This window comes from Pleurodeles waltl, chromosome 4_1 (assembly GCF_031143425.1).
Source record: "Pleurodeles waltl isolate 20211129_DDA chromosome 4_1, aPleWal1.hap1.20221129, whole genome shotgun sequence".
NCBI lineage: Eukaryota > Metazoa > Chordata > Amphibia > Caudata > Salamandridae > Pleurodeles > Pleurodeles waltl.
The window spans coordinates 522,396,177-522,411,388 of NC_090442.1; the positions used below are offsets into that span (position 1 = coordinate 522,396,177).

General features: G+C 41.0%; 1 protein-coding gene across 2 annotated transcripts in view; it reads left to right on the forward strand.

Moving 5' to 3' along the window:
• Window positions 1-15,212, forward strand: part of YAF2 (YY1 associated factor 2) — a 125,361-nt gene that overhangs the window by 48,645 nt on the left and 61,504 nt on the right. Inside the window, exon 3 of one of the 2 annotated variants that reach the window (XM_069228852.1) lies at window positions 2,891-2,989. The exons of the other annotated variant lie outside the window; for it this stretch is intronic. Within the exon in view, the coding sequence (XP_069084953.1) occupies window positions 2,891-2,989 (99 nt within the window). The remainder of the gene's footprint in view (window positions 1-2,890; window positions 2,990-15,212) is intronic. 2 annotated transcript variants of the gene reach the window in all.

A 15,212-nucleotide genomic window follows, 5' to 3' on the forward strand; every position in this document is an offset into this window, starting at 1 on the left:
TTTTTGGGGCAATAGGAACCCATCCTTGTTTTTTTTTTTTCCATAGCATTTATTGTGTTGTGTGATGTTCTTAACCTCTCACTGAACCTCTAGGAACTGAAAGGATATCCATTAAACTAATACCCATTGAAGTAAAACCTCGAACTTCAGTTTGAAAAATGCTTTAATTAAGAGAGCTGACCAGACGAGAACTTTTCTTTCTAATATGTACTCCTTTCATCTACATTAGGAGGAAGTGAAATGGCTGTTAAGGAGTTTGATTCTTTGAACTATCACCTAGATTCTTTTCGTAAGGTCACACTGAGGCCAGAGCTGTCTTTTCCACAGTGGCATTTTTAACAAATCTAGGCCTGCCCGTTTGATAAATCATGCATTATTGGGTGAACCTTAGACTCGCATATCAGTTTTGTATATGAAGGCACTGCTGCCTTGATGTGAGCCTGTAATTAAGTGTTGAGGGCACAGATATATGCGTACTCGATATTAATTTAGGACCCTTCCATTTACTGCCTTACTTTTGTTCGTAATTTCGCACTTATTGAATAATAACGCACTGTAATCCTTAGTAACTACATGCACCTAAATTGATAATCCCACTCTTTTCCCATTAAAATGTATCTGTAAAATGTTGTTTGTGTAAGAACTTTGGCATTGGTGTTGTGAATGATTCCACTAAAATATGTTAGTGGAATGATTTACTCGGCTAGTCGGCTGTCTCCTTTAGAGCTTTGTTGCAGGACGTCAGGCAACTGAAAAATAAATTTGCTAGAGATAGCCAAATTGGGAGGTGCGTATGCCTTCCATTTTGTCTATTTTACCCGTAGCAAGATTTTCAATTGCCCTGATATCATAGGGAGCATCGAAGCCAAACCATGCAGTTTTCAAAGTAACTTGTTTCCTTTTTTGTTAATGACTTTAATTTTAATTTGTTTGTTTTATTCTTTGACTGATTGCTGTGTCCCTGCTCCCTCAGACACCCTCATGTTTAACACTTCATTTGTATGAGAGCTTTTAAGGTCATCTACCTGCTGCTGAATTTTAATGATCTGTTCAGGCTGTGTTTGCATTTTTAGTGTGTTTTCCAGGAGATGCACGGTAGAACCCCACTATGCAGGTTTTTTTAGGGATTAAATTCACTTTGCCTCTTTCAGTCAGGACTGCGAGTAAGTCTTTCTCATTACAAGCACTGTTGCATGAGATGCCATTCCTTCTTTGTGGTGACTTTTTGCTTTCTTCCATGGTGGTTTGGGCCAGTGGAGAGGAGATTTCATAGTATGAGTCCTGCAGAGTCCGCTATAGCACACCTTGATATCACTTGGTAGCAGCGTCACCTGGTTGCCCATTGTGTGGGGCCTCTCTTTTTCCCAATGTGCACCAGGTTTCTCCAAAACCTGGCTTCTCGCCACCAATACCTAGATTAAGACCACCAGCAAAAGATTATATTGTGTTGTGCTCAGCCAGGCTTTCCTCTGAGGGCTTGTGGTAACTTTTATGGGACCGCATTTAAGAATATTGTGTATGGAATTCAGCTTTCTGAGCATTTCTTAACCAAGATGGAGCCTGTCAAGCACTTTGCGCAAAGGAGGGAGCCTCATCAACATAGAAAGGGTAATAAACTAGACACGTACAGAAGTCCTAAAAGAAGCATGGGTAAGGCCACTCGGTATGGCTTGCATTTGGATTCCGAACTAATAGATTTTAAAGAAAAGCCTGCTGCAGTGAAAAAAATAACACAGAAAAAGTATGCTTTCTGAATACAATGCATGCATGATAGAAAGAATTTAAAGTGCAATGATCCAATGTATATTATAGTGCTCGCACTCCACAGAAGGTGGAATAATACACCAAACGGCCAGTAGTGTGAGGTGAGAGATAATCATGCCGCTTAATGGAAACAAAACCCACTCTGTTTATATTTTAAAGAAATAGTAACAAATTCATACAATAAGCTGTACTGTTAAGCGAGACCTAAAAATAATTCTATGTGCACAAGAAAATTAATGCTGCATCCCTTGGGATTAATGTTATCAAACAGCCAAATTCTGAACATGGTATATAACTCAATTATTCAGGACAGAAAACCTTAGGCACTAACCTTGAATTCTGACATGTTTGCAGTAGTAAATCCCCATTGCGCCTCCTCCTCCCCAGCTGCCACATATATCAAACAAATATCACATTGCGTGAAAGCATGACCCTATTTTTTTTTTTTTTTTTTTACTACTTCTGGTGGATGAGATTTCTTCTTTATTGTATTAAATATTCTTTCCTCAGCAGTTTGTTTTTCACTTTCAATGAAAAATGCTGTCATTTTATAAATTAAATGTGCGCTTTTTTCGTGTTTTTTTTTTTTTTTTCTTTCTTTGTACAGTCCCATTTTCTCACCTACGGTTAAAAGTCCTCTTTCCTAAAAATTGACACAGCCCTTCTAATTTTAGTGAGGCAGAGGACCAATATTTCCTTCAAGAATAGGTGACCTGGGTGCACTAGCATTTGAGCAATTACATTTGGCAGAGTAATAAATATTGTACCAAAAAATGTTTTTATTGACCATTGAAAAACAGATGTTGCAGCTTAATCTCTTGTTCAGTTGCACTCAGATGTTGATTGTGTAGGTCTACTTTCTTTGATCATTAAACGGTCAGGTGTCTTGTGGGAGCAGAAGGTGAGTGGAAGTGACGGTATTGAATCTGATAGAAAACGGGACAGTTTCTTTAAACACTGCATGGCGTGGCCTTGCCATTGAAAGCGGGAATGGACAGTTAGCCTCGCTTTGGAGAAAGTGAGCTTGACTAGAATCTGCGAGGCATGGACACCTCCCAGTTTACTGTTGCTGTTTCTGCCAGAAAGTATTTTTAGTTGCCTGACTGCCTGTAACTTCCCCCTGAAGGAGGCAGCCTGGCCAGTGGATGGAGAACCAGGAAGAGACACGGAGGAACCAGCAGGGAGGGATCTTCATCTGCAAAGAAAAAAGAAAAAGAAAAACTAGGTACTTTTAATCTATTTTTATCAATTCTCATATGTAATGGTTTGCTGTATGTCTTGCAGTGGAATTATGGAGGACAATTAAGGGATGTTTTTTTTTTTCCACTAGAAACTCTCTTAGATAGTTTGAAATGATTTATGCAAACGGGGAATGTTGTAATAGCTGTTACTTTGTCGCCATGCTTGTCCTGATTAATATAATTGGTGTGTTTGTTTCCTTTTCTACGTTTTCTTTATGCCACACAATGATTCACATTTTAGAGGATTACACTATTGGATTACATACCATTTCTAGATGTGTACTGTTAAAATGGCCACTTGCTTTTGCTCAGAGAAACACAGATAATTGGTGCAAAAGCTTAGTGTCTTCCTATCTCTAGGGAGACATGGTGAAAATTACATTTTGTTTTGCTTTCATGACAGACGTGCACTGCACATAGGAGAGACTTAATCACAAAGGCTACATCCGTGTAGCTTCGTCATAATTAGTTACTACATTGTCTGGTATTCATTTGCAAATATTTTTCAATTTCTTGGTAGCTTTCATTTTATAGTTATCTTAATTTGTTTTCAGTTTACATTTCATATTTTGTTTCAACAAAATGTACTTTTTGAACACACCTTGCATGGTACTCTACCGTCATTAGGCTATGAAAAGTGTTATATATCTGTAAATGAAGGTCTGTTGCCTACTTCTGATTTCTGAGAGTGTCACAATTGTTCAAGTAAATTTGATTTATCGTACTTGTTTTACATACTCAAATAACCACTTAACTCATATTAGGCAAGTCTGGCCAGCAAGGAGAGGCTCTGGTCAAGACCTTGACCAGTAACTTGCTTATCCCCTGCTTTCCCACAACCCTCCCAAACCACTACCTATCAAGCACACATCTGTAACTTGCTATTCTTTACCTGTCTCGATCTGTGTGTGCAGCATGCCCCTCTCTGGATCCTGCATTCTCCTGACAAATAACTCGCTATCTTTGCTCCTGATAACATTGTTATTTAAAAACTCGGTAAACAGTTTAAAGCTGTTGTTGACATTGTATAAAGGCAACCACTAATGTTGGCTAATTGCACTGTCTTTTGTTAATGCACATTTTCTTGACTCCTTTTTGGAAAAAGCAGTGACAGGCTTGTGTGTGTGTGCAAACCTATCTCTTGGTCTAAAGACCTGCCTGTTGTCCTGCCCAAGTTTAGGTCTGTCTGAAGAGGACCATGGTGGGAGCTGCTTAGCTAACACGCTATAGATGGTGTTACTTTGTGGTGTGGTATGAGACATTTTTTTTGTTTTTTGTTTTTGTTTTTAATAAGCAAGTGTTTGTGTTACTCCAGATATAAATTTGACAATTGCATGCCGAGGATGCATGCATATAGGGTTCATTATTACATAGGCAGTTTTCTTGGAACCAAATCAAAGTTGAATACCCTTTTGAGAGTGACAAATGGCATACTTCAGACATCCTGGAACCCTTGAATACTAAAAGCTCCCCAGAAACCTGTATTTTTCCAACTCCGCATTAAATAATTTCCTACATCTGGTCCTTGGGCAAGTTTCGTCGACCTCTTTCTTCCTCAGCAACCGGACTTAGTCAGTGTATAAAGATGTATACCCCTTTTAAAAGACTGCTTTCGCGAAGCATCATACCTGGAAAGTAGAATGTTTGAAGGGAGCCTAGCAAACGCAACACATTGCCCCCAACCACCAAGGTCACATCCACTAAGCTGAATGGGAATCAAAATAGACAATGTGTCATTCTCTGTTCAAGCAAAGCAGCTTCCGTCCAAGGCCGACTATCGACTAAATGCTTGAACAGAGAAGACTTTTTAAATGACACTGACAGGTAAGAGAGTTCTTCACTCTCTAAATTAAAATGTCTTCCATTTCTATCCTAGCAATGCAGAGTTCAAGTATCAAGGCTGGCAAAAATATTAATTCAGTGATTACACAATCCAAAACCAGCTATCGGAAATCCAGAATTACTGGTGAGATTTTGAAAACAGCAACCAGTGTACTGCACTGAACTACAGTTGCTTTTTCTGGACCACTCCAAAATCAAGACTTTACAGATGAAACCTGCTGTTTTAAATACCAAAATTAAAGTTCCTGCTGATCTTTTGGTGGTCTTTAAAATAGCAAAATAAATATCTTTGCTGATTATCCTTGTCAGCCACTGTGGCATGCTGGTGTTGAGCACAGCATGTACCAGATTCTTTCCAAAGAAAGAAAAGTAGCAAATCAGTCTGGAGTGGTCCACCCAATCAAATATAATGTGGTGGTGCTAACATCCTACACAAATCACATTGTGGTCAGTACCTCCCATGCAGTGTAGCATTGATTGAAAGTATTCCTACAGAACTCATAACATTGCTAGAATGTACCCCTAGGATGACTCTAAGGTACATACTTGATCTTGCACTTTCATTTTTATTTGTCTGAACACAGCTGCAAACACTTAAGTACAGACTGTATACGCCCTGTTTATATAGGTGTGATTTAGGAGGGTGGAGTGTGTAGAAAAGTGGGAATTGGGAGAGACCTAGTGTAAGCTAGCATTTTGAGCTGCTTTGATTATACATTCCATTTAGAAAGGACTGCATTGTACAGTAGGATTTCTCCTGAATAGAAACAGTGTCACGTTGGCCCTCATTGTACCAGTGAGGCTGCTGGATTTAGGTGGCAGCATCACCTGAATTGTGGGGAACTGAGTCTAATCCCACACCATGTGACAACTGTCAGCCTAATCCTTTTCCGGCCAGCTTTCAGCGCCTCATCTCTGCCCAAGAGCAGGGATAATTGATGGTTACCAGGCGCATGACATGATGACTTCTCAGGGGATTCATGGTGGATCCGATCTCATCCTTTTCTCTCTGTTACATTAGTCTCACACATGGAAAGGCAAACAGAGGCAGGAAATGGTTCTATAATATTTATTGAATCAGCTGTGTCCTAGATAAAATGACATTAAATGCAATAATTTGAATGATGAAACATACTAGAAGCAAAATGGTGACAAGGAAAGTGAAACACAGGAAAAGTCCCCCCATACTGTCACTATGCACAATATATGCGATTCCTACCTAAGCTATATAAGAGCACAAACAGGTAAGCCCTAATCTGCCCTTCGGGATTCCCCCCTGGTAAGAAGTCTTCCCCCATATCTGAATATGACAGTGGCGAAGATGCTGGTTATCTATAGAGATACCATCCCCATGTAGGCTAGGGAACCGGTGGTCTCAGCAAGCAGCTGTAACAAAGTCAGACAGCATGCAGTTGTGGTCATCTAGCTGGATTCTCCCTCTAACTTGCATGGGACAAGGAAGTGTTTTTATAATAAAACAGCTGATGTTCTGAGAAAATGTCCCTACGTGAAGATATGTATGTTTCTGCGAATGTGAGAGACGCAGTGTACCACTTGTGCTGACAATCCTATTTCTCTGCAGCCTTGAGGAAAGCACAGAGTGAAAAGAATGTTGTGCTAAGAAATGTAATGCTTTACTAGGCGAAAGGACAACTAGATAAAAAAACAAAAAAAAAACACCACCACGAAAGTGGCCGATTCGAAAATAATAAAATGAAGCAGAATAAAATGTCACTAGGCTGAAGGGCACAAGCAGCAGGCCTAGTTGCTAAAATAACGTGCCCAGAGACCTCACTTAAAAACCACTATACAACAACACATGCAAATTTAAGGCCTCCCTTTTCTTAAGCTAGAAGCTAGCCTTTTACTCGTCTTAGAATAATCAGTATTCTTGGAAATGGTTATGTATTCTGGGTTTTTTCAGTGTAGCCTGATCTGCCTTAAGGTGCCATTTGCTCCAATCCACTTGTTTGGTGGATCACCATTTTAATTTGATTTCTAACAATTATAGAGGATATCCCAACTGCAAAAGCAGTTGGCCATGTGCCTCTGTGCACCTCATGTCCGAGGGATTATCTTGATATTTGCAGAGGAATATCCTTCCTGTCTAGAAAGCAACACCTCACTCACATTAGAAACAACTTTGGTAATGCAAATGTCCAAGTGGAAATCAGTCTTCTAATGCTTGACCCAAGGACAGCACACTGGCTTTTGGTTGTAGTGCAGAGCCTGAGAGGAGGGTACAGCTTGGCTCATCCTTCACATGATTGTTCAGGGAAGAGTTTGTTTATTCTTTCATTGACTGGGAGTTTCTTTTGGCTTTGCACTCTGAATTAAACAGCAATATTTCCCATGTCTTTGTTTGCCAGCACCCACTATCTTGAGCTGTGTTTTATATAGGATTGTTTTCTCTCATAAACAATGAATGTCTTGTTTCTCAGAATGGTTCAGTGTGTCCCACCTTCTTCAAATACTGTCTTGCAAGAAAATCCTGGAGCCCCAGACTGAAGGGGCTGTGTATGGACATCATTGTTGAATCAATTGATCATTCCTCTGGCCAAAAAACAGTTATAATGGGCCTTGGAAAAATCACCAGGATTTTGGAATGAAATGGGTGAAATTTCTTGTATGTCTAAAGTTCTTTCCCTCTTATGGAGAATTGTTGTCTTTAGGCATGTTTACAAACACTGCATTCTTAGCATATTCTGTTTGGATCTGCAGAATAGAGGTGATTTAATGTCGCAGTTGCCTAAACTAATTTGACACTTGCTGTAAAGTCCTGTTTTTGCAAGGCTGGGTTTTGTAACCTCTTCAGCAAGTGCTTTTTGCTTATGATCCACCCTTGGCAACTGTTTAACTTTCACATTTTAAATGTGAGCTATATAGAGAAACAGTTGCTGAGTAAGAATAATGTACGTGTACACCTTGAATCTAATAGTACTACTAATTCGCATGCTCTACCACTGTTGGACTTGAGTTGTTGATTGCTTTTGCATGAAAAAAAGCTTACAATGGAGGTACCCTTGTTTGTCATGCATTTTATTCTAGGGAGCATGTGGTCTTGTTTTGTATTGCTTTGGAAGCAGGTTCCCAGGAATATATGTCGGAACAACGCATGCAGGAACCACGCATGCCTGAACAACACGGTCAGAACAACCACTGAGTTGTTACCACTAATGCCTTTACCACAAATGCCTTAACGATTTTTGTAAAGGCATGCCCTGAACGGCATGCATGGTTCCAGCATGTGAACCCCCTCCCCCCATTCCTGCCCGTAAAACTACCCTGACCCCTACAACTACCGCGACCTCCCTACCCCTAAAAACACCCGACCCTAAAACTACTGCAACCCCGCCCTAAAACTACCCCGATTCCCCTGCCCCTAAAACCTAAACTACCCCAAACCCCTCAAGTAAAACTACCCCGAACCCCCACCCCTAAAAACTAAAATTTCCCCACCATCCACCCCTAAAACTACCCCGGCCCATCCACCCCTAAAACTACTTGCGACCACCCTGCCCATAAAACTGCAGTACCCCATCCTGCCCCTAAAACTACCCCAACCCCGCCCTAAAACTACCCCGACACGATCCCCCACCCTAAAACTACCATGACCCCCCCCCCACACCCCGTCTGTAAAACTTCCGCACCCACCCCACCCCTAAAATCTAAAACTCACCTGACCCCTAAAATGACCCGAACGCCTCTGCCCCACCTGCCCCTAAAGTTACCCCCCCCCAACCCTACCCCAGCCCCACGTACCTGACGATGTCCTCTCCGATCCTGAGTCTGTTTTCCTCTGCCTTAACAATACATGTTTGTTGTTCTGGAATTGCGTGGTTAAAGCAGGGGAAAACAGGGTCACTGTTCAAGAAAGCGTTGTTTCGCTTTCGTGAACAACGCACCTTGTTGCTCCCGCATTGTTGTTTAGGCTGCTGCCCAATGTGTGACTAAGACCTCTTTCTGCATATTGGCCAGCTCCAAAAATGCCACTATTCCAACATGCCTCCCTTTATCCACACAGTTGTCGCTTTGCTTTACCTCACTCCAGGTTATTTGTAAAGATCCCCAATAACTATGGACCCTTCATAGAAAGTGCTTTTGTTTTGCGATTCCTGTGTTTCGCCAAAATCTCAGACTTTCCAGTCACAAAAACAGTGCGTGTCAGTCTTTCCAAATTGCAAAGCCCCTTTTGCAATTCATTCTAATTGCTCTGTAAAAGGGGCACATTGCAGGACATTCTTCATTCCTCTAACTCTAACCATCTCTCCCCACCAACCCTTCAGGAATCTTCAATATTTATCACTTGGTTGTGACCGTAGTTGTGGTCTCACACCATTATTGGGTCACCATCACCCAACATGGGGTGGTAGCCAATTTGCAAAGTGGTTCTTAGCGTGGCCCAAAGAACACTATTCCCTGCTAAAAATGGCCTTGCAGCTTATTCATTCATATTGCTATTTCATTTATATCCTTCTGCATTTGATTTCTCAACTGTGGGAGCATTGTTGTTTCCTTTTTTTTTTTTTTTTCTAGGTCGAGTGCGTATGCGCTTTGACCTGTAGTAAGCAGTATGGGCATTTACCCACACCCACCGCACGCCCATCACTTTCACTAGTTTGTGGGCTTGCCTTTCAAAAAGCCTTTATCATTGGTAAATGCTTTACATTTGTTCCTCCTTGGGGTGGTTTTGTTACCACCTTGCAAACTGCCCCTGTTACATGGATAATTGCACGATTGCTATTACGTTTGACTGCGATCAAACTTCTTTTTGCGTCTCATTCGTGCTCATTGCGGCTGCTTTGCTTTGAATCAGCTCGCTTATGTCAACTGTTTTACTTTTCATTTTCAATTTGAGTGGCAAGAAAAGTCCAGTTGGGAATTTACAACACTACAGGGAGTGCAGAATTATTAGGCAAGTTGTATTTTTGAGGATTAATTTTATTATTGAACAACAACCATGTTCTCAATGAACCCAAAAAACTCATTAATATCAAAACTGAATATTTTTGGAAGTAGTTTTTAGTTTGTTTTTAGTTTTAGCTATGTTAGGGGGATATCTGTGTGTGCAGGTGACTATCACTGTGCATAATTATTAGGCAACTTAACAAAAAAAAATATATACCCATTTCAATTATTTATCATTACCAGTGAAACCAATATAACATCTCAACATTCACAAATATACATTTCTGACATTCAAAAACAAAACAAAAACAAATCAGTGACCAATATAGCCACCTTTCTTTGCAAGGACACTCAAAAGCCTGCCATCCATGGATTCTGTCAGTGTTTTGATCTGTTCACCATCAACATTGCGTGCAGCAGCAACCACAGCCTCACAGACACTGTTCAGAGAGGTGTACTGTTTTCCCTCCTTGTAAATCTCACATTTGATGATGGACCACAGGTTCTCAATGGGGTTCAGATCAGGTGAACAAGGAGGCCATGTCATTAGATTTCCTTCTTCTATACCCTTTCTTGCCAGCCACGCTGTGGAGTACTTGGACGCGTGTGATGGAGCATTGTCCTGCATGAAAATCATGTTTTTCTTGAAGGATGCAGACTTCTTCCTGTACCACTGCTTGAAGAAGGTGTCTTCCAGGAACTGGCAGTAGGACTGGGAGTTGAGCTTGACTCCATCCTCAACCCGAAAAGGCCCCACAAGCTCATCTTTGATGATACCAGCCCAAACCAGTACTCCACCTCCACCTTGCTGGCGTCTGAGTCGGACTGGAGCTCTCTGCCCTTTACCAATCCAGCCACGGGCCCATCCAACTGGCCCATCAAGACTCACTCTCATTTCATCAGTCCATAAAACCTTAGAAAAATCAGTCTTGAGATATTTCTTGGCCCAGTCTTGACGTTTCAGCTTGTGTGTCTTGTTCAGTGGTGGTCGTCTTTCAGCCTTTCTTACCTTGGCCATGTCTCTGAGTATTGCACACCTTGTGCTTTTGGGCACTCCAGTGATGTTGCAGCTCTGAAATATGGCCAAACTGGTGGCAAGTGGCATTGTGGCAGCTGCACGCTTGACTTTTCTCAGTTCATGGGCAGTTATTTTGCGCCTTGGTTTTTCCACACGCTTCTTGCGACCCTGTTGACTATTTTGAATGAAACGCTTGATTGTTCGATGATCACGCTTCAGAAGCTTTGCAATTTTAAGAGTGCTGCATCCCTCTGCAAGATATCTCACTATTTTTGACTTTTCTGAGCCTGTCAAGTCCTTCTTTTGACCCATTTTGCCAAAGGAAAGGAAGTTGCCTAATAATTATGCACACCTGATATAGGGTGTTGATGTCATTAGACCACACCCCTTCTCATTACAGAGATGCACATCACCTAATATGCTTAATTGGTAGTAGGCTTTCGAGCCTATACAGCTTGGAGTAAGACAACATGCATAAAGAGGATGATGTGGTCAAAATACTAATTTGCCTAATAATTCTGCACTCCCTGTAATAGCTCTAACTTGAGCAAACGCAAGCCACACTGCATTGCAAATTTTAAGCTTCCAGAGTTTCTTGAAACAAAGCACTCTGACGTAGTCCACCTAGTTCTCAGGTAAAATAGTGGTACACTTATTAGTGCAGTTGGCCAGACACTCCTAAAGTTTTGCTCAGGCGAGCCTGAACTTAAAGAAGGGACGCAGTTTTGCACACTCTGCAAACATATGTTTACATGTTATCTGATTTTATAGCAGTCAGTTTAGACCAGCCCAAGAAACCCTTCATGGAAAAAAAAAAAGTGGAATACAGTTTGAACAGAGTATAATGAAGGAAAGGCTGCATACTGGAGCCCCAAAAAAGAGGACTTGTACACAAATTTGTGAAAGTCTTTGTTAGTCGGTTTGCTGTCTAGCGCTAGCTTATTTATCTCTTTCATATCTCAACGTATGACCTGTGCCTGAATAGAAGTGAAGGATTTAATAGATCCTTCATTCATTAACGTCCTCCATCGTGCAAACCTTTCGTGCTATATTTGACCTTTCTCCATTATCTCAATAAAGTGTTACCCTAACATGGCATCAATTCGTGGTAGTTGGAAATCTTCAACTTTTTGACAATAGTGCTAGGTGCTTTTACGTTTTTAAGAAAATTGAATGGCCATACTTGAATACGTGTTCCTCTCAGTGTACTAAATCAGTCTATTATCTCCCTTGACCGTTTTAAAGTGAACAGTCTATGAAGGTAGCCTAATAAAGTGACAACATAAAAACCTTTTCTGTCAGGAAGGGCCCACACTTCATAAAATAGTGCATAGCATAGCTTTTCCGATCCTTTTTGTTAACCTGACCACGTAAACCAAGACTAGGTGTAATGCAATTAATTAAAATGTAATAAAACAAGAGTTTGGTTAGCAGTGATGAGGAAATGTATAACATTTCTACTTGTCTGTAGGAAAAAAGCACTCTTGACCTTTTTGGTGCCATGTGATGATGTGACAAACATTGGTAGTAGTCTCATATCAGAGCTCTGATAATTTGTGAGACTACTATGTTGGGGCTTATAGTGCATTATGGTTTAGACCTTTAAACAAGGTTCTGATTTTGTTATATGGTAATAAGTGGTAGACCCACAGTTGTAAAGCACGTTGTGTGTACCAACAAACTAGCATGTATAGGGAAATTCACCAACTACTCTCCAATGTATTTCATATTGGAAAATGTTGAAAAGTTACAGCTGACCAGGGCAGGAGTAAAACCTTCTCTAGAATATGGTAAAAAAGGAATGTAATTAACGTGAATTTTGGAATTGCTCCGCAGATTTTTGCATGAGCAGATGTGTATGTATTTTATTATGCAAACAGGAAATTCAGGAAACTTTCACGGTTGTTAGACCTACTTGCGAAAATCATTGTTAATTGCAGGTGCACTTTTGTGACTTTAACAATCAGGCCTCTTATTAATTTTCATGTTGCCCATATGTCGTTCATTAGTTCTCCATTATTTTTATTCTCTTGTTACATATTAGCATACATCAAACATGTTTTGCTGAACGGCACCACAGGGAAATGGTATTTAATGTTGCAGAGTAGTTCAGCAAAATGTTGTTTTTTATGTTGCAAATCTGTATTGTACGTTTTATATTGAAAGCAAATTAAATCACCACTCTTGCATTCATGCTTATGTATGTGCCAAAATATATTTAGGGACAATTCTAAGAGCATTAAAAATAGCCTTACATTGATAATGGTTGCAAACTTGTTTACAAGTTTTTATACTGGAAGGAAGTGCAAGCGAGGTTTTGCGAACTTAGCTTGCATTATTAAGAGTGACAGCCCTAATCATAGAGGCTTTGCATTAATGAACTGTGTGTGTGTCATATGGATGCACACCTGTCCTTAGAGGTAGACTGTATTCTTCCATTTGTCAATACTGTAGTACTGTAAACTGGCAATTTCAGCCGATGGTCAAAATTAACATAAACTTGTTTTTGACCCCTACCCCCCTCAATATGTCCTGAGCGTCAGGCAGGGCAATTCCACATCCCTGAGTCAGGAGACATGGAACAACATGAAACCTAAATATCGGGGCAGGATTGTTTTGTCAAGATTAATTCAGCCTATCAACAGTAATCGGTTGCAAGATTTTTCTTTGATAACCAACTTTATTGTTTTGATGGTATAATAACATGTCACTTAGCAGATCAGAGCAAATCAAATTATTACATTTCACAAGTCCATTGTGGACCAACTTTGTCATATCAAAACTCAGCAGTTAATCCCTCCACAACAGATCCCACAATAAATAAACATTTAGATTTCTGAGCATGCATCCCCCAACCATTTGGACCAAACCTTATTGTACTTTTTCAAGCAGCCTTCACTTGGTATACCGGCTGTTCCATCTGAACACACCAGCCCATTCCTCACCTCCATTTTGACAATGGGGGAGGGGGCAGGAGTGCTCATCGCCCACTGTGCAGTGATTTCTCTTAATTGATTGCAAGATTTAAGATGCCTTTTAATTTGTGTTACAGAAGAAGCATAATTTGGCTCACAGGGTTTTAGTAACATCTGTATTGATCAAGATGCTTAAGTATTGAATTAGGTTGATGCCTAATAAGGGTTGAATCCTTCAGGGTAAAGTGCCAGATTGATACATTTTATGACCTGAAATTGAGTTTTCCCAATTATGTTAAAAGCTCAACTGTACTTCAGCTTCAGGATGCATCATCTGTATAGACTTTGATTATCTTGCTCCTAGGCACATAAAGAGCTGATAGTCATCTGGAAATTTAATAGCAAATGGCATAAAGAGTGTGAGCAATAAGGGTAAAAGGGATCTCCCTGTCTTGATTCCTTGCTTACTATAGAACATAGGCCCATAAATAGAGTTAATACATCTTAAAAACTGGCCAGATGAACTGGGATGCTATTCCCATTTAATTCAAGACTGCCCTTCACATTCAATCTGATAGAGATTTCTAGTTGCAGATTCCTTACCTTAGAATTTCCCCCAGGCGTCAGTCTAGATCCAGAGATTTTTTTTTTTTTCAAGCAGTACCCCTTCACACAGTTAAGTGGCGTCAGTCGAGTCCACTTCCCTCATTGGCGTTGTGGTCGGCGGATATGACATCACAGGTCGTGTATAAATGCCACCACAGCACACAGAAGTCAGTTCTTTTCATTCCGTGCCAGCCTATTCGCAGATCTGAAGAGAGCTCTACAGTCACTTTTTGACTTGTCTTTCGATTTTTGTCGAAGCTTTTTGACTTCTTGATGCATCACAGAAGATCAGTTTCGAACCTTGCGACTCTTATCACCACTTGTCAGTGACTGTTCCGCACCTCGTGTGCCTGTGGTGTTTGAAGCGCAAACACAACCCGAAGTTGTTCTCTGACTGCTGCGCATGGACCAGAAGACTTTGAGGAAGCAGTTCCTAAAGCTGCCCCTCTTCGACTTCACCCCATCAGTCGGACGACACAACGTGGGAAAAGGAGCATCCTTGCTCTATGCCTGACTTTGGAGCCTACTTCAGTCTGACCCTGTCAACATGCCTTTGAACCCCTCAGGGTTGGCAAGGACCCCTTCGGGTTCCGCGCCAGAGGCCTTGGCTCAGAGGGTCACCCAGGGGTGCTTCTGGATTTGAACTGATGTCTCTCATAGCACTGCAACCTTCCCCCGACAACTGTTCTGGTGTCGAGGCTCCTGCCACCACCTGGGCCCACATCGATCCTATACTCATTGCTGACTGACACAGAGACGGAGCAGTGTCGCTCAATGCCAATTCTGACTTTGGCGTGGACCTTGGTCCCTAGGTCAGATCCTTACCCTTAGTCTTATGGATACAAGTTTGGCTAAAGTATGGAAGAGTCGCTGGACCCTTTAGAATACCAGCTTGAAGACCCTTTGGACTAGGCTCAG